Below are 23950 nucleotides of genomic sequence, written 5' to 3'. Positions count from 1 at the left end.
CAACAAGTGCGGCGTGACTTAGCTCACGGTGTATTAATAACCGGCTTCTGGGCCAATGGGCTAGCTCGCTGGTAGACTGTTCCCAGTTTATTCTTGAAACTCCAATGAGCTTGTTATGACCAGGCCTTTCACTAGACTAGCTTAAGACTTGATTGTGCAAGTTTTGCGAACGTCACTACCTCATTCGTTGCTTTGATGTTGGTTGAGAAGTTTGCCGTTTAACCCGTCGATCCAAAATCTCTCATTAGTGTTCACTTGGCATCTTGAGATGGTTAAGGCTACTTCACATGATTCACATCATTTCAATACGCCATGCATTAACCGCCTTGCGCCCTGTATTTGTTGCGCTTTATTCAGGGTTTTCCTGTTATTTGTCACTCTGTCCTTGGTCAGCATGAGTGTGTCTGTAACGTGCAACATGAAGGGCAAAATCTGGTGCAAAGGAGTCAGGGTTAGATTGTTAGCACTGTCCTAAATTCCAGAGAGAGAGATTGGATTAAAAGGGGAGACAAGAAATGATGTAGTAACCATGGGAGGCATGAGGTGATGGAATGTCTATCCATCTATCAGGATTATAATAATGCATTCCAGACAGCTTGCATCTGTATGGCTTTTATGTATGTCTGTTCATGCATGTGTATGGATTTTTTTTATACCCGCGGCGTGTGTATCCATGCGAGTGTGTGTGTGTCTCTCTCTCGCATTACTCCATGTTGCCGGATCATTTCTGAATCCCGATGACAGGGTTGATTTTTCACGTGAATGAATGAAAGGGCTGAGTTATGATGGTGTCCATATGCATGTTCCCTCCCTGAACCACAAATGGAACAGCTCCAGCTCTTCATCATTATTAGCAGACCTCCCGTAGCTCTAACAAAATACAGACTGCATACACCGTCCCCGGCCTCTGTTTCATTTGTCCATTAATGCCACTTTCCTGCTGCTGCTGCTGCTCGACGATCTCTACTCCGTTCTCCTCTTGGGAGCGACTTGAAGGAGCATGTTGCATCACAGGATTTATGATCAGTCAGACGCCAGCTCTAGTCCATGTCTTGGAGAATCTGTTTGAGCTTTCTGTGTGCATGTAGCAGTCCAGTAAGATTGGAAAAATACCTCCTTAGATCTTGTAGGAGAGCCTTATACATATTAAAATGTTTTCTTGCTTGGTATTTATGATCAATCTAAGTCTTGTGTCGCATTGTGCATATTGGCCTATGGGCATGCGCAGTGATTGAAGCCTCAGCAAAAAAATAGAAAATAAAATCCTTGCCCACCTCTGGGTCTTGTCGGCCGTTTAACAAGTGTTCAGTCTCCAAAGGCGTTGCTGTAATATCCCTCTTTCTCACAGTGTGAAAACCCAGAAATATCTATAAAATAACTCCATCCACAAGCGAGACGCAAAAGTGTTATTGATTGTGTTTTCCGTGAGAAGCAGCACCAGCCCATGTAGGGGAACAAGTCAGACGGCAAGAAAACAACATCTGTTCGGCCGACAATCTGCCACTGCATGATCACACCAAGTGGTTTCCTATTTGCCACACATCTTACACGCCTAAAGACACCGTAACTCGGCTCACTCATCTCTCGCCGGGAGCTGCCACTGATATTGGATTGCTGCCCTTTTCAGATTAAATTCACTCAAATACGAGATTGTGGATTGTGTCCATATTAGACAAACGTGCTCGCATCAGCATCCTGCGAGATGGGTTTCCCTTAAGCCATGAACGCACTGTGAACTCCGACCCGAGAAGTGCTCCAATTATCCGCTTATCCCCTCTCTCTGTCACAGAGGCACACACCTCGGAGCTGTAACTCACTCACTGCTACAGTACAGCAATACTGCATTTTGCAGAATTGCTTGCAGGTGGACATCATAACATTACTCTTTACATCTCCCTGAGTGTGGTACAGTTTACATCTTTAATGTATTCCTCCGTTAATGTTTTTGTTTTTTCTCTCTGTCCCGCCTTGTGTTTCACTGTAAGAAAGCACAGCTGGCTGTTTTCTCCTGACAGACTCCAAGCCTTCGTCTCGTCTTCAATTACCTGTCAGAGAGAAGAGGCTGACACTAACCAAAATGAAGAATTATGACCTCCATTTGAGTAAATTCCCGCCGTCCTGCTAGCGTTGATTAAGCTGTTTCTGTTGTTGAAGCAGATGACAGCAGAACCCTGTCTCCTCTCTCTAATTTTATCAGAGATGCAACAAATCAACCCTCGACCCGCATCGAACTCATAGGGCGAAAACACCATTAACGGGCATTTCCTCAGCAGGAATATGATTTGACAGCTTAATTTTCTTCTCCAAACATAACGCTGATCAATCACGTCACTGAGGGCAAATTTTTCATCCCCCATTCCCTCAGGTCATTTGGCTACAGAAAGTTATTAGAGCCGAGGAAAAGATGAATATTCTGATACTGTGTATATGAGCACTGTTTATATATAAGGTATCTGCTGTTCTGTGTGTGGTTAAATATTGGTTACTCTGAACGAATACTTGAGTGAAATCCGTGGCATATTGATTCTGAATAAATATCCTATCTTCATTAAGTCTGTGCTACTATAGCGGTGTTATAAAACCAAAGACATTACGCATTTCACAAATTCCCCTAGCGATGACATACTGTTCTGTCTCAAGTGCATGAGCCCATTCGCAGTTAACTACCGGTAACCTCTGCCTCACGTGCTCATGGATAGGGGCCTCCGACTTGGGACACATTGACATTTGTGTTCAGCGTAGGTCTGCAGTATAGCCAGCTTCAGCAGGTAATGAAGCGTACGGTTTTCTCTGTTAGCTACGCTACACTACGCAATCACACAATGTAGGCAAATGGGCGACAAGGGCAAAGTCTGACCACTGTGTGTTGCGCTGAGGAGCAGATATCGTCCTACCTTATACAGGAGAAATGTCTTTGCTATGTCTTTGCTAGCTGTAGGCACTGTTTGTGGTGCAATGTCCACACTGGTTGATTTTAATTCCAGTTGACACTGGTTGACTTAAGTAAGTAATCAGTCACTAATAACTGCTTGAGATTCATTATTTAGACATTTGGCCTTGGGTACTTAAGCATCTCTATGCACAGTAGAAGATGATAAGATGAATATTTAATGATCCTTGTGGGGGGAAAAAATGGGTAAATTCAGGTTCTGCACCAGAGCAGGCATTAGGCAAGGCCATAAAGGACAATAGACTCCCCCACTTTGTTGGCCATAAAGAATATTAAATTAAAATATTCTCATTCTCAATTAATTCAAAAGTGATATCTTCACCCCTGCAAGCCTCACTGCACAAGTGCAAGACTATGTTGACTGATCAAAGCCACCAGAGGGCACAGCCATGTAAAAACTGACAGCTATTTCAATGTGGTCCCTGTTGTAGATCCATGCAGTGGTACTTGTGGAACAAAGTAAACTCGTAGAACAAAGTAAGCTTGTTGACAAAGTCAACGTGATGCCTCAAGTCAAACTCACCTGTCCAATCTTACCATTGCTACAGAAAGAACATGCATGCAATCCTGCCAGGTGTTTTGTTCCTGGACACAGATATTGGAGGCTCGGGCAGAGGAAACCCAATATGTTGACAGACCAAACCAGGGCCACACTGTGAGCCAACTTTTAAATTCAACAGGTAGCTCAATTTGACTCAAGTGGGACGGTCATGTCGCTCTGTTTCAACTGGATTACTTCACTTATGTGGTAAAACGTTGTGTTACCACATAAGTCAAATGACCATGACCTGCTCCAGGTGTACTGTGCCATTCAGTTTTGCTCTTTTAAACAAAATTATTTTTTCTAGCCATCTTCGCTCCTGAATATTTATGACAATAGTAGGTTTAGTCAAAACGCAATCCCTGAGAAAAAAAACCCAGTAATTGGGTTATACTCTTTTGATTTGTTTGATTTATTGCTGTGATTTTTGCACCATGTTTACTTATTTCTCAGTTAGAAAGTTTATTTGCGAAAATGTATCACTGAATTCTTATGATTAAAGGAGAACAAAAATGATGTAACCCAATGCAAGCTGAAAGGTCTCATATGCTTCTACTGCTTGAGCATGAGAACCCCCACCCCAACAGATGTTGCAGATAAATTGGCAGGTGTAGTAATGTAACTACCTCTCTGCCTCTCTTAATCTTCATCCTTCAGAGGTCTATACATGCTGTCCACTAAAGAGAGACTGGCGGATCCATCAGTAGCATCTTCTCGGCTACTCATGAACATTCAGGCCGGACACAATGGCGGTGGGGAATCACATGTCAGAGTACTTCATGGTAGATGACTTTAATATCTGCCGCAGTAGCCAGAAAGGCTATACGCTAGAATCATTCAATAGCCAATGAAGCCGCGGGCCACTAAACCAATATGGCGTGCACCAGTAGAATGGATGTGTTCCATGGAAGCCCTGTCGGTCGCAGTGTAATTTAATCCAGCCCTTAGGACAAGCATCTCTCAACAGAAATGGAAAAAAATAAAATATATATATATGTGTTAGAAATAGAGACTTGCAGGAGTGGATGAATTGCATAACCCTTCCCTAACCCCCATCTACGCTCCCAACTACGGAGACTCCATTTTTCCCTTGTCTCATTTAGTATGACTGTCAAATGCAAATTGGCTATAAAAGCAAAGGAAAATCTGGTTACTTTTTAACAGACAAATGGCCAAACACCTGGTTGTTGAAAGGCTTCTGGAAAAGAGCTCAGGCTATTTGTTTTGTGGACGAGTTTGAGAGAGAAAACACTTATTCACAGCGGAAACAACGGCAAACATTGCGGACGCACTCTTTTTTTCATTTATTTTTACTCCGGTCTTTAGCTCCTATAAGTGTAACGGAGCAGGGAGAGAGCGAGAGAGAGAGAGAGAGAGAGAGAGAAACACACAAAATGAATAAAGGACAGACGTCTTGGCTGCCTGTCAGGTTAACTGCTTTATAAAAAGGTGTCAATTTATAAAGCAGACTCCCGACTCTTTCGACGCTGTCTCTGAGAGAAGGAGAGAACGCATAGACGCGGGGGTTTAACAGCCACCTAGATCTGCATTAACACCACAAGTCCAAACACTACTGATAAACAGATACAAGCATAGCATAACCAGCATTATTTAACAGTAGAGAGTTAACTGTCAAAGCTGACACCCCCTTTGCTGAGAAGAAATGTATACAATATTCCCTCATACATTGGCCCACAAAGTTTAAACTTTCCCTCAACAGCTGAAGCAATAATGCGCTCCACTGCATGATATTGCACTAATGCCACCAATATGAGAGCATAGCCGTGCTTCCTATTTTGTAATATCAGCGTATCCCTGTGACAAATGTGTTTTGAGCGAGTGGCGGCGACTGCGCCTACTGACAGTAACTCCTCCGTATAGTCTGTGGTGGGAGGACAAACTCAACTCAATTCCACTCTATCACCTTGCTTTGATAAAACCTAATTTCCCGGGGGCTTCAACTTCAGATGAACTCGGTTAGGCTCAGGTTCTATGCCAGGAAGCGGACAACTTAACATCTAACGCGAGCTGAATAAGAGCATAACATAATGCGGAGAGAGGAGGGATACAGTATTGTGCAGCAGGGGAAGTGAGGTGCAACTTTTCAAGCTGTCTCAATTGAACCCTCGCCTGTGAATTCCATTGCCATTTTAGGGAAGAGTTCTCCACGAGCGACGAGAGCAGCGTGAAAAGCTTGGCTCAAAGCACAGCGGGGAAAGCGCCTACTAGGATCACTGTAATGCCACTCTCAAAGCTCTGTGGCGAAGTTGTGAAAACACCGGTTAGGAGCAGGGTGCGTGTCTCCGTCTCTCTTGCTCGGTGTGTTAGAAGAATAACATTAGGTCAGGAAAGGGCCATTTAGGTTTGTAATCCGTGTCAAGTTAGGTTATTTGGCTTTGTAGGTTGCTGTGAATGCATGTGAGGTTTTGTGCTGCGTTTGTAGACAACAAACAGCATTATAGCATAGTATTGATATGATGTAAACTATTGAGATTAGCTTCATGTTACTGCAATCTGTTGCATCTACAGACGGACAATGGATTAAAGGAAGAAGCCTAAATAAATACATCACGTTATTTTTTTCCTTTAACGTGCATGGGACTCACATATGTAGTAGTATTCTCTGCCTGGTCTGAACTCAAAGCCCAAGGAGAAGGGGGTGAAGAGCTGGAACTTCTCTGAGAACTTGAGCGGCCCATTCGGAGAGTGCGGCCTGTTGCACTCCCAGCGCTTGAAGCCCTTGGCGGTGTGGTCGCACGTGCTGTAGCCATCGTAGTTGACCATGTAGAGGACATAGCGCTCGGTGCGCTCCTCAGGCACCGTGTCTTCATAGTGGGGACAGTAGACATCCAGGTAGTCGTTTATGCACACGTCGATGTGGTAGTCTCCACGGTGGAACCTGGTTGGAAAACAGAAGAGAGAGGAGAAAGTTTAATATTATTATAATTTAACACCATTGTGATTTTAAATCTCCTTCATGAGGGGGTCCTGGTCAAGATGGCGTGCAGGAAAAAAAACCCACATAAAAATACAGACAAGACATTTAAGAAACAAAACAGCAAACATGAAAAAGAGCTTCTTATAAAAGAGACAACAGATCTATGACAAACCAGTAAATTAGATCAATCAAAGAATTTTCATTCCTTCTTGGGACAAATACATCCAGTGATAAAATGTCATGTTTCTATTTTATCTTTTTATCTTGAATGCTTGTGAAATGATGTAGTAAAAAATGTCTTTCTCGAAAAATGGTGCGGGTTCTAGAAATGACGAACATATTTTGTCAACCAGAGTGGAGGTTGCAACTACTTTGAGTTTTTATTGTCAGTAGAGAACAAAGATAAGGAGGCAGTTTGTGTTATATGGCCTCATACAGAAACATTTACCAATGTTCCTTTCTGCGGTTGAATGAGGAGGGAAAAACAACTTTCTCATGCAAACAAGCGCGGAAACCGGAATCAGAGACCAATCGTAACACAGCGTGATGCACTGAATCCAAATTTGACTTTTTCTATGTCTACATGAAGTGTTAGTGTGATGTTATTTAGACAAATCTTATAATCTTTATGCATCTGTATGTTGATGTGTCAACATTGCTTAAATTATCGCGGATAAACGGCTGTTTGAACCTCGGCACATATGCAGAGAGTGCCGGTTTGATCTCTCTGCACTCTTTCAGTGCTGTGTGGAAATTTACAAGCACCAGCGCTCTCATCTTCCGGCTTCAATAAATTTGGGAGGGTTGATTTATCTATAAATCTATCATTGCAGCAGATATTTACTTACACGAATACACACATCTGCCTTCTCAATGATAGCAAACTCAAGTATCACTGCCTGAAGAAAATATGCTTACAAGAAAAAAGCTTTTGGTCTAATAAGAAAAACTAAAAAAAAGAACATACAGAGAGACGACCCAAATTATCTTGGGGATACAGGATGGTCCCGACACTAAATGTCATGATAGGAGAAATACAGAGCCTGGGTGTCCCTGAGGGCTGTCTGGTGAGGCATCTTTACAACTGCAATGATCTAGAACAGGCCACACAGGGTCAGAGGGCTTCAATACATACAGGCAGATTCATCAAAAGGCCACACACTGTCACAAGCTCCCATCTACACACACCCACACACACACACACACACACACACAATTTCCTCTCTGCTGCCCACAAAATAGGTCTCTCTCACCTGTGGAATTTTCACAGCTACCGAAATTAGAAAGCAATCCTGTGTTGTGAGTTTCTGGCTGGGTGTGGGTCGGTGTGACCCTAACCTTGGGGTCACAGATCGGCCTCACAGAGAAAACATTGACCACCATGTAAACTTGCTTGAGATGCCCTCAATTTAGCGCGCACACACACACAAACACACACACACACACACACACACACACACTTGAAGCATTCTAAGAGTGACGGATCGATGCAAACCACACAGTCGCACACACGCGCAGCTGGTGTCAATGACTCATTTCACCTGGTGATGTTAGTTTATAATTGAGACCAAGTCTTTAGTGCTGTAAGAGCACAACCTGACGAGAGTTAAGACACAACTTTTAATTGAAAACTGCCACTGCTGTCTATAAGCAGGGCTTCCTCGAGCTTGGGGGAACGCACAAGGGGCAGGCGCGGAGCATAAGAGGCTAAAATCATTTTATCCTGAGGACTCTGAAGGCTCAGGATTAACATGCTGAAGCAGCACACGCGCAGCATCGTGACCTCTTTCTCTTGCCATGCAGTCTTGTGTGTTGGTGTAGTGATCCGTCCTTTTTTCAAGTCTCAAAGGGTGGAGAGCGGGTCACGTAAATTGGGTTGGCGTTAGGAAATTACTTGACAGTTGTTTTCATAAATTAATAAATACGTTTTGTCCTCCATACTGTAATCTGTAATTCTTTTTTTTCCAAACTGAGAATCTGATTATATAGGCTGTTGTGTGCTGTACAGATTGTAAAGGCCCTAAAGTCAATGATTTTGGGCTACATACATCAAATTGCCTGGACTTTTCTGTTGCTCTCGTGTACAAAGTGTCCATTATGTCGTAAAGATTTTGAACAGAACGTTTCAGTAAGAGAGCTTCAAAAGACACACAATTCTTTCTTTCTTTCTTTCTTTCTTTCTTGCAGTTGATCTAAAAATACCAGTTAAATCTCCGGATGGTAATGAAAATACAATGCTGCACAATGGTATGAAAACGTGGTTATATTTTTTTTCTGCCTCCTTTTTTCCGTGTCGCTGTCTTTCCACCCACTAATCTGCTCTCTCTATTTAAAAGTACAGCTCTGCTCATTATCTCAATGTGATGTTTGAGTTCTGATTCTAAAGAATGGGTTTCCTTCTAAGATCGCTGAAAACGCTCGTTCTTCACGGCTGCGTTCACGTCAATCTGCAGCGCGTCGAGGGAAACTACACAGAATCACAATCACAATGCAAGCAAGACCACTTGTTTCGAAGATCAAATAGCAATTTGAGCAAAATCTGGTTTTGGCGCCTTCACTCGTCACTTAATTCATGTTGATGTTTCGAATGATTAATGCAACAAATAAGAGAGGCGACAAATCGCGCCGCAGCCATTTCTCATTAATGTGATCGTGCGTGTCTGCTGGTTTCCGCTGTGTATTTATTCAAGCGTGTGTGTGTGTGTGTGTGTGTGTGTGCGTGTGTGTGTATGTACGTGAGCATGAGCTAGCATGAAATGTTGCTTTGCTGTGTTTACCCGTGTAGGGTAAATACTAATGTGAGGGTGTTTACAACCAAGGCATGGAGTAGCTCATCTGTAACATCTCATTTAAAACATGTCGGGGGAGGGCCAGGAAGAGCCATGCATCTCTCTCACTGCTTTAAAATGTCACTGACTTAATAGTCACATCCTTCCATCCGCTCGCCCCGGCGAGTGTGTATATGTGTGTACGTGTACTGTGTTTGTGCGAGAGAGAGAGAGAGAGAGAGAGAGAGAGAGAGAAGAATGAGTGTGTGTATGTGTGTGTGTGTATATGTGTGTGTGTGTGTGTGTGTGTGATGTTTCAGCTGCCCTTCTCTCCCTGTCTCAGCAGTCAGAATAGTGGCTCGTGGCCCTGACTGCAAATGAAGCAGAGGATGTTTGGGTGAGTGAGCACATAAAAGGGACAGGACAGGCATTTGTAACATGTAACACAGTCTTACACACACACATACACACACACACACACACATTCTGTATACGCAACAAACCCACACCCTGCCCACACCTCCACGCTCACGCGCATACATTGGGTTTGTGTTATCAGTTCAGTGAGCTCCCTGGCACATTGGCAAAGGAACAGCAGTGAGGCAGCCAGGAGCTGCTAATGGCACCAAGTGAGAAAGAGAGTGAGGGTGAGAAACAGACAGGATGGGGGAGAGAAAGGGACCTGGTTCCAAAAAGAAGGTGAGGGAATATACAAAACAGAGGCAGCAAGACTGAATAATGCAGATCGAATTGCCAGGCTCCCAGTGAATCCAAGTTTGTGCGGGAGTTATTCAACAACGCATTTATCATTAAAGGAGATTCTACTAAAACTGTGTGTGTGTGTGTATGACATGACTGTGTTTGCTGCCAACGCTGTGATTTTTAAAGTCTATTCAGTGCGAGGCCATCACCAAGATGTCTCCTGGAAAAACTTCTTAGAAAGCTGTGTTTATTGTCCTTGTAAAAAGCCCTGTTATCAAGGGACTAATGTGGGAGTTTTAGATGCGGCTGGCGTCTCGTTTATGACGATGGCAGTTTTAATCGGCTGCCACTGTTCAATAAACTGTTCCCGCTTTTCAGCAGAGAGAGGAAAGCGTTCTTCAGCGCGAAGCGGACGTGTGCTGTTCAAACATACATCAGCCTCTGTGCAGGACACAGGAGCCCCGAGAGGTTGCACCAATGGAATGTAAATCAAGGCTGCGCACTGTGAGAAAACCAAAGAGTGAAATATAAGCGGGGGAGACGGTACAGTAACACTGGGGTCAATAGACGAGAGTAATTGCGAAGATACAGCAGGATCAACTAAACCGGTGGGCACAAAAGAAGATGTAAATTAAGGCTGCATCAAAATTGGCTGTTATGTGCGTTTGTGTCAGCGATATTTTTTGTTTGGAGTGTGCTTCCAGAATGACTAGACATTTTCTCAGTGTTGTCTGATGAACAGTAAAATCATTTAATGTTAAATTATATTATCACTAACAATAAAAAATACAGGCATTGCTATATACACGGTATATAATGTCATATCCACATACCTGGTGTGTGTAAAGCAACTTGTTATGTTAGTGTTACTCTTCACAATCTTTTTGATATACATGCATACAGACATATGTACATTTACACACGCATACATATATATATATATATATATATGACAATTTAAGCTTTAAATGTTAAAGCAGGAGGCAAATTCATTGTGAGATGGCACATGACGGACACATTCGTAAATGGAATAAATGCTAATGTATTGATCAATATGCAATGTTTTTTTTTATGCATTACCTTAATATATGTTTTAGGTATTACATGCTACTAACAAAAAGTCAAATCAATCCAGTGGCACAATCCATGTAGTGATAGCATGTTTATTAAAGCTTGTAAGACGATCGCTAAAAAGCTGGCACAAATCACAGGAGAAATTGTCCAGATGGAGTTGGCGCCGAGTTACCCTCGCTCCTCCGCCGATGCCACACACATGCGCGCACTCCACCCAACCACCACGATCACTCCCTATTTTACGACACGCTAATGGCAACATCATGAGCGACAATCTTTCCCATTCTTGTCAGTAAAGAGTAGCAGCTGAGAGTGGCAGCGGAGGCCTCCGAGCTGTAAAATAGGTAATTAAGGAGCAAAGTTGGATGGTGGGCTAATTGTCAAATGGTGATAATTACATGTCTTTGTTATGCCCCAGCTGTCCCATCGCGCTGTGGGTCACAACACAAAGCCTGGGAAATCAACTGGACACAGAGGGTGGGTGCACACATATGTGTGTGTGTCTGTGTGCGTGTGGGTGTGTGTTAGTCAGTGAATAAGTGAGTGAGCGAGTGAGAGAGCGAGGGAGATAATCTTTATTACCAACTGATTACATTTTCACACCGCCTCCTCAGGCCCGCAGGGCTGAAACTGAAGGGCCAAGTATTGTCGGCACAAACACACACACACACTCACACAGATACATAGAGACACTTGCACACAGAGTCACAAACAGAGAGAGTGAGTTTGGGAGAGCTGGAACAGTGAAGTGAATGCAGGGTGAGGTGGCACACCACTGCAGTCGCTGATTGGCTCATTTCCATTTCAATTACACAGCCCAGTGGCATCGCTGTGCACACACACACACACACACACACACACACACACACACACACACACGCACAGAGACAAACACACACGCACGACTACACTCGCGCACACTGGCCCTGCGCGCACGCACACACCGTACCCAATGAACTCCCATCAGCCACCTCTCCGAGCTGTGCACCGGCAGCTGCATACAGAAAGCGAGAAGGACAGGGACAGATAGCTAACCTGAGCGAAACAGAAAGACAGAGAAAAGGAGCAGAGCAAGGAGCTCGGCGGAAGGTAGAGGCAGAAAGCAAGCCGAGTCGTCTAACCAGTTGAATAAGTGAGATTCAATAGAAAGAGGAACTTTTCAATGTGCGCTGCCCTAAATACCACAGCTCAAAAGCTGTGTCCCTGGAGTGTCGGAGAGTGATTACGTACACCGCATATCTGAGTTTTTACAAAGATCCTGTGTGAAATGTTGTTTTTGTAGAGTAAGGGTAAAGGTACTCTCGGAAATGTGCACTATTGTCGTCAATCCGCTGACATGAAGGGCAACACGGTATGAAATCAAAGCAACAACATGTACTTTTCAAGGCTAAACCTCGGGGCACCTCTGGATGAAACGGCACACGCTGTGAGAGGGATTGCCATTGTCACTGCGAAGCCGCGGCGACAACGTTTTGACATAAAGGATGCACGGCTGATGGAGACCATCACAAAATACCATAAAGATGGTGAGCTTTTTTAATGTAAAAAGAAATGTCTGAAACAAAAAGCTGCGGAGACTCTGACCAGGAACTGTCAAGACTGCAGCGCTAAAACACTGCTGACAGCCACATGCATTACAAAGTCAAAGCCTCCTCTACCTGAGTATAAAAGATCATCTTTGTTTGTCTACACCTCTTTTTTTCTGCCTACGTTCTCTCTGTATTTTCTCGCTCCCACCCCTTTTTATTTCTCTGCCTGCCTGAGTCTCTCGCTCGGCTCAATCCCGCTCATGACCCCAAATCAGATCTATTTACATTATTTCACCTCTCCCCGTTGAAATTCATACATCTGATATATTTTCAATTCGATATCCTCAGGCAATGTTCCGTTGCCTGATAAATGAAATCACAGTAACTCTAAAAAAAGAAAAAAGAAGAAATGCTCCGGGACCTTAAAAGGCAAACCCGTGATACCCTGCTGACTGTGTGTGCTGACGTGGATGTGTGTGTGCATGTTCCTCAAGTGAAAGATCATTTGTTGATTTTGGTCCGGGGGGGGAAATATGTTTAGCCAAGAGGAGATGAACTCTGACTGAACCCCGGCTAAAGCACATGGGTGAAAAGGGCCTATTCAGCACCTTTCAACACATACGAAGCAAATGCACATCGCAAACACTTCTCGATTTAGTTTGTGCAGTTGTCTAATTACAGATGATTGGTTCGGTGTCAAGAGGATGAAAGAGCGAGGGGAGCAGAAAGAAAGAATTGAGAGACAGAGGGAGGAAGAGGGAAATAAGAGCGAGGCTGTTGCGATTGATCGTGCTTGATCTTAACAGCTGTCAGGAAAGGACTTGGCCTTCTGTCCAGAGAGGTTTTCACCTTGTTATTACTGACGGCATTTGATGGTAATTGAGAAAATACTCAAATTTGTCAAGTAATGAATTCACACAGGAGTTCGGCTTTACTCATTTACATCTCATATAGACTATTTATTTATTGAACTACCAGAAAACACGCTGCATTGTGATATTTATCGTTATTGAGATGACCTGTATCGTGATAGAAACTGTTGGCCATATCGCCCACAATTAGTGCCAATGATGGAATGGTGGCCGAGTTATCCTCTAAAATCTAAGAGCTTGTTTCAAGTTCTTACTCGGATTTAGTTGGAAAACATTATACTAGGAGGGGAAGAGATACAACCCCCCGAAATACCAGTATTGAGGTGGCGAGACGGCTAAGGAGAGGGCAGTGAAGTCAGAGGAAGACCATGTGAGAGTGTCGCTTGTTATACGAGTTGACAGCCACATTCCTCGCTGGCTAACTGGCCCGGGAGGCGTCGGGGAGAAGACACGGAGACATCAGACCTATAGAGTATCACATATTACTGATAATGCCTCCGAGACATGGTGGAGGGCTGGTGTGTGTGAATGTAGACATATTTTAATATATTTATAGGGGATATCTGCTGTAATGGACAAACGCACGCACACACACACACACACACACACACACACACACACACACGTATGAATGCATTGCTGCTGGTCATGGTGCATTTTACTGTGTCCATCTGCTGTGGCTTTATGGAGGGTGTACAGCAGGCTCAGAGCAGGTGGTCAGGCCAGTATAATATACTGACTGTCAGCAGTGAGGGACACAGGGACGTACCCATGCATTCCTTCATCTCTCTTTCTCACAAGTATTCAACCTCCCATCTCGACCCTTTCTCCTACACTTCCCCTCTCTCCGTTTCTGTCCCTCTCCCCATCTCTCAACCCCTCTCATCTGCTCCCTCACTCTTATCACCCCGCTTTCTCCCACCTCGCCACCCTCGACTGTGATCTTACGATATTCATTTCTGCCATTTATGTCTGTCAGCGCTCATTTTGCCCCAGGGAGACAATGAATTAAGAGCAGCGACAGACAAGTTCTTGTTCTGCTTTTGGTGCCGAGTGAAACGGAGAGATGTAGGGCTCCAGCGAGTGTTTGATGTTGTCTGCATTAGCATGCTGCAGCTCGAGTCCAAAACAGAGAAGAAGGGGGGGTAAAAAAGAAAGAAAAAAAAGATACTTCCTCTGAGCTCATCTACTGCCAAACAACCATTTTTATGGCTGTATAACACTGATGTGTGTAGGCTACACATGGGAGTGAATGGCTGAGTGTGTGTTTGCGGGTCTGTGTACATCTCCCTGTGTGTAAAAGGATTTCTTTATGTCTCTGCCCGTCACCAAGGGAGTCAGGGAAAAATGACACATCCCCCAACATCCTGTCAGACCCTGAGGCCATTCTCCTGAAACATTGCTGCCCCAAACCCACTTCAGTCCCTTTGTAAATACTGTACGCTCCGACATGTTTACCAGGACCGGCGAGGGTGTGTGTGCGCGCCTGTAGATGCATGCAAGTCTATGCGCGGTCACACATGGGCAGTTAGTGTCAATTAATGGCTATACATCATCGAGTGGGAGACGTGTTTGCCATTAATCATAAGTCATTGTTTTATGGTGACAAGGTATTTGGCAGCTGAGACAGAACAGCAGCAATGAAACGTCTCTGAGCCGTGTAACATGTCTTCCTAATGTGTGAGAGAGAAAGAGAGAGAGAGAGAGAGAGAGAGAAAGAGAGAGAGAGAGAGAGAGAGAGAGAGAGAGAACACACAGGATGGATAAAGGGCAGAAGCAGGACATCCGACACAGATAGGGCCAGAGCTGTTCTGGTGTCCACTCCATTACCTGCTAGGTGTGAACATGTTCCAGGTTAGATAAACACAAACACCCCCGCATGGCCACTAAAAGTATAAGTGACACAACAAAAACACTTTGACAAGGTGGCGGCAACATGCATGTGAAAACACAGATACAAGCAAACGTCGCATGTTTACATTGTAAACATTTTAAAAATGATGCGGAGCGTAAAGGGAACTGAAAGGTTCTCAGCAGCTGAGGCAGTCACTGAAACAAAAAAATGTTGAAATTAAAATATGCACCGTTGTCTTTTAATTCCTTTTACATCGTACTTACAATACAATGCTCAGCTGCATTACATAATGTCCCCGGTGTAGACCTCAACAGGAAGTAAAAGAGCCTCTTCAAAGGCGGTGAAGCTTTGCCTGGATTAAGTAAAAAGCGTTTCTAAATTAAAATTGGGCACTTTCTCTCATACTTTTGAGAAGATCACTGCACTCGGGGAACAATGCTTGCGCGCAAAGAATGGCCCGAAGACTCCAATATGGAGAATAGAAGACTCTGCACACTTAAATCCAATGCGAGAATATAATAAAGCCGAGACCTTCATCTGGGCAAACTTGCATTACGGCTCAATAAGTTTGATGTTTGAGCGCTGACAAATCCTCCGACCTCTGGACTGGACACTGCTCTGCTTTTGTGAACAGTAGGGATGCACCGATCTATCGGCCACGATAAGTCAAATCTTTAAAGACAGTAACACGCAAGTAGCACGCAGCCAACTATGCATCGTGTAACATTGCACGCTCTCTATCCACATAGAATCCGTTAAATATACACCTCTGTTACGTCAGCCTGTAACCACTTAAGAGATGGGTGAGCACAGCTAACTGGCTATACTTTATAGAATTGTGATAGCTGTTTGAAATGACCCATAACATATCCAACAGCACGTGGGGCGTTGGTAGCATTCTTTAGCGCCCTGGCGGTCTCCTCCAGCCAGATGTGTAACGTTACAGCCATACATGCACACAAACAGGCACGATGCTCACATACTAGTCACGCATTGCCAGACCGATCTCCCCAGCAGCTGCAGCACACATTACAGCGACACAAACACACACATCCTTCTGATGTAAATGCCATTTAGGTGTGTTGTTGTATAGACATGTTGCACCTGTTTTCTTCTGGGTAAGTAAATGATGAAGTGGGATATACTGCAATTCATTTTCAGTTGGATTTTATTTGTCCAGTAACCTTGAGCACTGAATAACAGAGTGACAGTGAGAGAAGTTCCTGTAACTTGGTGCAGTTTTGTGGAAAACGTAATGTTTTTCCAGGAGAGAAAAGTTACAAAAATGTTTGTGCATGCTGTCAATTATAATTCTCAGAAAGAAAGATCGAATGAACGGGCATATCTGTAATGAACATTATACTATAAACATTATAGACTAGATATTAATGGAACATGGTAGAGGATCGGTTCTCGGTATCGGCCGATACCTAAAGCCCAGGTATCGGTATGGGGACTGAAAAAGTCGTGATCAGTGCATTACAGAAGAATATCAGCCCACTTTTCTTCTGTTGTTGCTATGTAAGCCCCACCCCCCCTCACTCCCTGTCTCACTCTGTCTCCCAGGACAAATGATCAGCAGATGGATGGAGGAGTGAAATGAGTAGGAAATCTGGCAGAAAGGGCAGCGAGAGACAAAAAAAACAACAATAAAGGAAGCATAACATGTGGGAGAGACCAGGAGAGATCCAGTGTGGGAGGAGGGGAGAAGAAGAAAAAAAGGCATGTATGGAGTTATAAAAGATAAAAGCTGCAAAAGATGGCGGGTAATACTTAGGAAAAAAGGGTAAACACGTGGGAAGAAGCCACAGAAGCGAGGATGAAACAAACACGTATGTGTCTTGTTTGTTTCATCTAGACGCGCCTGTTGTTTTCAGCCATTGCACCTGATCATTAAGTCTGGCATCACGGCCATGAACACACTGACCCACGCTGACACCCCCATATATATCCATACACTAAATGCACACGGGCAAACCGCGCACTGACCTTCAAGGTAGGTTGCCATGGAGCTGTGTCAGGGTGTTATAATGTCACCACTTTCATAAAACCCCTCGCACCCTTTCACAGTTCACAAACCACTTACTGTATACTGCTGTACTGCGTGTGTTACTGCGCGCGCGTGCGTGCGTGCATAGTGTGTGTCAAGCTTTCTGTGATTGCAGCAGATTTAGGTATGTAACAGAGGGAGCCATGGGAAGCCAAATGCCGTGTGTTTATCCGTGGGATGTAATTGCTTTACTGACAGATTGTAGCTATAGTTGTGCTTGTCCATACATCACCATTGTCATGTGTTTGCTGTTTGCCTTTTGAGAAGCGGTTCATATGGGACTCCTTTCAATAATGTGGAAATCTGGAAGTTCCAATACAGTGCAGAGATACTGTGAGTTGGTGTGCTATTATCACGATTACAGTGGAGGTCAATCATTTTTATAAGTCTATGTACCGCATGTGGACTCATCGTGGCGTGCTGCCCTTTTATGAAATGTATTGATCAACTGTACATAAAATTGTACAGCTGCTTCTGAAGCTCTCGTTAAATGAGAGGTCTCTCCATTGGTGAACGCTCGGTCTTCCTCCTCCAGCTTAAACTCTCATATTTCCAGGATCATTCCTAGATTTCAGTCATGATTGCTCCTGGATGGTTTCATATTGCGTGAGCTCCGGTTTGAATCGAAACCAGACTTTTGGAAATGTTTTGCTAGGCGTCAAACACCCACAACGCTGAGTTTAAACTATATGGCAAAGCTTGTTTGGGATTCTCATCACAAATGTTTTCTCTAAATGGATTTTCTCACATTATCCACTTTAATCTATATCTTTCCTCCTCTAGCTCTCCCACGCCTGTGCCCCTTGTAAAAGTTACAAGGTATTATATTTAATGGATTTAGCTTGTTCACATAACGAGATGGTACGTCAACCATTCATTATTGCACTAATTACTCTCCTACGGCAATACAAGTGAAATGCAGTACAACATTGGCATCTTACATTAGACAAAACCAGCCCATGCTAATTTCAGAAGAGTCTGATTCACTCGCTCTATATGTTGCTCAACAGACAGAGTGGGGCTCGAACTCTGCCAGCATTATTGGTTTATTTTATTCCCACAGACGCCCGTAACTAAAGTGTATTATTAAAAAAATACTTGGGCCAACAGATTCCGTTACGTGGAGACATGTTTTATCACTCCATGTTTTAGTCATAGCACAGTCTACACAGCCTACAGCCTAAGAAGACAGTGTTGACACATCCATAACATTCTGGAAAAACAGCAATATTCCCTGATAGCTATCATCCTGGGCGCTAACCCAAAGTTTTGAAACTGGGGTGTACAAAGGTGCTAATACATACTTTCATCTTAACAGTGAACATCTATCACAGCGATAACAATCAGAAGGGGGGGGGGGGGGGGGGGCTGCACGGCCCTGTCTTCTCTCCAGTCGGATAACAACTTTCAAGTTCAGTCATAAGTTTGAAGAACAATCGGGAATCAACCGACGTCCTCGGTGTTATGACTCTGTTATTGAACCGCAGATCTGGCAGACAAGAAATGTGGTTGATGTGGCAGTGGAGGGGAAGAGGAGGTAATTTCCAGAACATCTGCTGATTGTAAAAGGCAGAGTGTTTTAAGAGCAGATGGTTATGTAGAGATGATGGAATTCCTTCATAACCAGCCTGTGTCACAAGGCAACAACAGAAGCAATGTTTTCCAACAAGGGACCGCTGTTTCCTCGACATGAGAGAGATCTGTTTTAATCTTTAGCACAGCTGTAAAACAAGGATGTTTGCATTACATGCAACAATGGTCATGCAAAGTCTGCATGTTTGTAGGCTAGACAGATCCGACGTGTTCAGTCCTTATTAGCGATACCTGGGCTTTAGGTATCGGCCGATACAGAGGACCAATCATATACCAGTGTCTGGGATCTTTCTTTTATGTGCATGGCAACATCAGGCTTGACCCAAACATGGCTTTCTTAACTTAGATATAAACTTACTTACTTGTTATTTATTAGTACAATAATGAATCGTACACCAGCAACTTGGTAAAAAATGTTTAGAATTAGAAATTAAAATTCAAGTGTAAACATGTTTAATGCAGCAAAAAAAACAGGAATTAAAATGCCAGTCTCTAATGTTTACAATATACACACTTAGAATCGTATTGCATAGATCGGCCCTATTGTCACCGATCCAGCTATTTGTATCGGCCCGAGATTTGATATCGTTATTGGTATTGATGCGTTCCTAATTCAACTATTTTCAACATCAGTTAATCGGTCTATGCTCTTTTCGTAATTTGCTCACATAGCTTGTTTCGTTTGAAAAACCGTTCAAATTTCTGTTTAGTAATATTTCAAGGTCTTATCGCACACGTGCGTCTCGGAGGGAGATCAGAGGCGGTCAGTCGCTGCAACTCCAGAGGGATCAACAGGGTGTTTTTGTCAGTGGGGGGGCTGACACATGGGCCTCTCTGCTAATTCCTCATGCTTGTTTAAAAGCTATATGCTCCTTTAGCTCCAGCCCTGTATACGCATGTGTGCGCATGTGTGTGTGTGTGTCTGTGTTTGGTATGAACAAAGTATTTTCCAGGACCTTCAGGGTCAGCCTCCTATGGAGAAGCTGTCAAGGTCCCAGGCGGGGGGTTAAGCGCTGTGTCGGCTACTTGTGCTGCGTGTCTTATGTGGGCAATATCTGCGTTATATAGGGCAGCAAAGGTCACTATATAATATAGACATGAGCTTGCACACACTCACACACAAATCTCAATGCATACATGGATACATGACATAAATCTAAACACATAAATCCCTAGGAGTTAAACGGTACAGTTCAGGGCCAGTTTGCAGTTTATCCTTGTGTTGCTGAGGCCACGGTCTGGCTACTTTTTGTGCATTTATTGCAGAGAGACCTTGTTCAGTGTTGACGTGCAGACAGCCGAATCCGCCAGACAACTCTATTCGACATTATTAAAAGCAACTTGTTTTAAAAAGCATAAACAAGTGCTTCATTGAGAACCATGTTGGGTTAATTAAGTTGCAGATATAAATGTGTTGCAGTCTCACTGTATATTTGCATTTCTATTCAATTCCTGTGCTCTATATCTTCCATTAGCAGATTCGCACTCCATATTTTAAAACGCCTTAATCAATGCATCCCAGCTGTCTGAAAATCTCACCAGTGCGAATGACCTCCAAGCGAAAATGTTTTGAATAGACAAGGTTTTCTTGCGATGGCTTACGAATACTTTGCACGACCGGTGGAACTTTCCTTCCCCTTTCTGTTTCCCTCGGAGGAGACTAAGTGTGCTTCTCTTTGGAAAGAGCAGCAGGCTGGATCAAACCGGGCAAAGTGGGAGCAGTCAGTGCTGTCCTTGCCTTTGATCCCAACTCAGCCCCGTTTAAGAAAAGGCCCAGTTTGACGGAGCAGGAACGCTGTCAGTTTACCGGAGCTTTGTGTCACGTCAAACAAGCGAAAAGATGCTCAGCGGGCGTTTGTTGTGCTGTCCTGGAGAGCGCACCGTGGGCGATTAGTGGAACAAACACGCTATGTGTGTGTATGTTGGGGTGGGGGATTGACCTTTTAATATATGTGTGTCTGTGCATCTGTGTTGAAATCTTGACTATCCTTATCCAAATCGTTACTTAGGAAGAGGAAAAGATACATGAAGCAAGGCAACACTGCTCACACAACCCAAAACCTCATCATTCCACTTTACCACATACATGCACACACACCCACTCACGAACAAATCCCTTCCCAAATCATCCCTCTGATAATAGAGTTTCTGATTGATTCTGGCTGAATCAAAACTAGTTCTGCATTCAAACTAATTGGCCTGGTTGCCTTGTTTCCCCGTGTGTAGAGACCCGGAAGGTTTTTGGCACTGAAACAAGGTCTCTAGGTCATGTCTTGGTGGGCACAAGCTACATTCTGTTCACACTTCCAACTGTGAGATCGTGAACTTTTGAACTCGCAGAGCAGAGCAGGAAATTGAAACAATAAGCTTCTGCGTAACGAAAATGAAATTTCAACACAGACACAGGATTTGTTATGCTAGCAAGTGATTCGGCCCCTTTGTGCTGTTTATTTATGCACTCTGGTTGGTTTGGGCAAACAGAGAAATGCTCCCCAATATACCCACAGACAGACACACACACACACATGCACACAAAGGGGGTTTTATGGAAGCAAGTGGTGACACGCTGTGGACAGGTTTGGGGAGGTTTACCGACATGTGTGGTCTAAAGTTAGCGCAGTTGGAGAATGCCTTCCATCCATCCCTGAACATACACTCCTCCCCAGCTGTCTCCTTCATCTCATCCTCTGACCTGAGCTGGCTGTCAGGGCCTCCTGCCTCAACACAGCATACTGCACGTTCACCGCATACCGCGGCTGGGTACTGCAAGACCTCATAAAATAAAATGACTATCAATCAGTATTATAAAAGAGGGCCCAATTGTTACTTAACGACTAAAACTAAGACCATATGCTGTACTGCATATGGTGTATTATTACGGTAATCATTAATAGTTTGGGGCTGTATTGATTTCGTATCCTTTCAAATGTATTCTTTAACCTTCTCTTAAGTATGTTTGCAACAATATTGTTCATATTTACATGACAAAAAAAAATAGTCCCATGCTATCACTTCGGCATGTCCTCCATTTTGTGTCTCACTCCACCTGCTGCTCGTTCTCCACACGCTAATGCACGTGTGTCGAAAGCCTAAACTGCCTGCTATTGATGTGCCCATCAGGGCACAGCAGGGGCCCCTTCAACACGGACACGGACACGCAGACACATAGATGCCTGGGAGAGATGTCCCAGTTGAGGCATTAGTCAAAAGTGCGTGCGCGTGTGTTTGCGAGGAGATGGTCCGCATCAAGTCAGCAGTGTACTTAGGAGGGTTGGCTGAAACCTCCCACAGGTGTTGGGGATCAATTCAAACACAAATCATTTCATACATTAATCCCTACTCACGCCGCTCGCCTTCATGTTTTCTGACATTACACAGCTGTTAGCAGATGTGGCCGTATCTCATCCTTGTTTTTCCACTGTTTTTCTCAAGCAATGAGATAAAAAATAAAAACAAATGGACAAAAACATGAATCTCCCATAAATACTGTTGACCTTTGGTTCCTGTTACATGAAAAAGAAACACCGGGCAGATATGTGGGGAGTGAGCGAAAGACAGATCAAAATAATGAGAAGAAGAAAAAAGATCCAAGACAAACTTCAAGACTATTTTTGCGATTTAAAAAAAAACGTAATACATCAAAGAATATCAGGGGTGTTAGAGACGAAGAAATATGATTATGAAAGAAATGTCATAACGGTAACGGACAAAAGAAGCAAAGGAAAGGAGATTATCCAAGTATTAGAATTAAAATCACATGTTGCTATCAAGTTGGCCATCTCTGAAGTTCAGCACATCAGCATGCAGTATGAGGCATATGCAGGGGTTGGTTTAATATCAGACTTTAGTTTCATGCTGTTTGACTGAAATAGGCTCCTGTGAAACACCAATTTATGGAGAGAGAGAGAGAGAGAGAGAGAGACAGAGACAGAGAGTGTGTGAGGCAGAGAGAGGAGGCATCTGTTAATCTACAGAGAACACTTGCATGTCACATTTGAACAAATTTGACAGATGACAATGGATCAAAGTAATACCAGAAACAATCAGTGTTTCACAAAATACTACAAAAGTCGAGGCTGCCATTAAAACTCACTGGCTGATGTTATGGATGGTCTGTGAGACCCACACACACACACACACACACACGTAATGTCAAAGACACTTTCATTATTCATCAGCCCCGACTCAATATATCGCCCGATGAATGGTGAAATATTTGAAGTGGATGCATCATGAATAAACAGCAGAGGAAATGATTGTCTGGAAAAAGCTTATTTATCGGGAGGATGCGACAGGGGTGGCGAAGGGATGGCGGCGCGAAAGGGAGGGAAACCTGGGATTTAGTGAGAGGGATTGTGGGTAATATTTCCACTGTCACAGTTGATTGGCACCGAATTAAACCGACACACAGGAGGGCACGCCGACACATCTGAGCATGCACGGGTGTGCGCAAACACACACCAAGCCAACCAAAATAACTTGCAGAAACTGTACAAACAAGAATTTTAAACACGTACAGACAATCAATGGACTGAGCGAATCAACAAAAATGGTGTTTATACACCCACATTCAATTGACTTGCTCCGATTTTCGTCGTAAGCGCATACACTAAACAAATACACTTTCTCACATCGAATGCAAACCGATGGCCAACCACCGATGAGCATCGCGAGGTAAAACAAGCTGAAATGCACACACTTAGGGAGTGCTGTAATATAGCAGACGTACGCTTCTGAGGCCGGGCGTGCTCTTGCATAAAACATCAGGCGTTGAGCATTTTAAGTGCTTCTATTGTAATCAGGCCAAAGCCATAGCAGCTCCCATAAAGGCCTGGTGAGAGTGGCTGAAGGTCCATTTAGGCGTCCAGACCAAAGACCATCGATTGATCAACAGACAACCTCGTTAGGGCAATATGCTGTGGCGGGCACATTCTGAGGCACAAGGGGGGTGATGGGAGGCAGGACGAGGGCGGGGGGTGTGTGTGTATGTGTGTGTGTGTGGGGGGGGGGGGTCTCCGAGCACGGTCTCCGAGCTTGCAGAAAGGAACAGTAGTGCAAAAATGAATACACGGATACGA

General features: G+C 43.9%; 1 protein-coding gene across 2 annotated transcripts in view; it reads right to left on the bottom strand.

The window, feature by feature from the left end:
- The window catches only part of efna5b (ephrin-A5b), a gene marked incomplete at its 5' end in the record, with an annotated part of 90259 nt that overhangs the window by 9629 nt on the left and 56680 nt on the right, over positions 1 to 23950 (bottom strand). For both annotated transcript variants that reach the window (XM_079160477.1, XM_079160478.1), the window contains one exon: positions 6098 to 6390. In XM_079160477.1, coding sequence (XP_079016603.1) covers positions 6098 to 6390 — 293 coding nt within the window. The remainder of the gene's footprint in view (positions 1 to 6097; positions 6391 to 23950) is intronic.

This window comes from Pholis gunnellus (genome assembly GCF_910591455.1).
Source record: "Pholis gunnellus genome assembly, chromosome: 6".
In the NCBI taxonomy this organism is placed as follows: Eukaryota; Metazoa; Chordata; class Actinopteri; order Perciformes; family Pholidae; genus Pholis; species Pholis gunnellus.
This window is presented reverse-complemented; position numbering and strand designations above follow the sequence as displayed.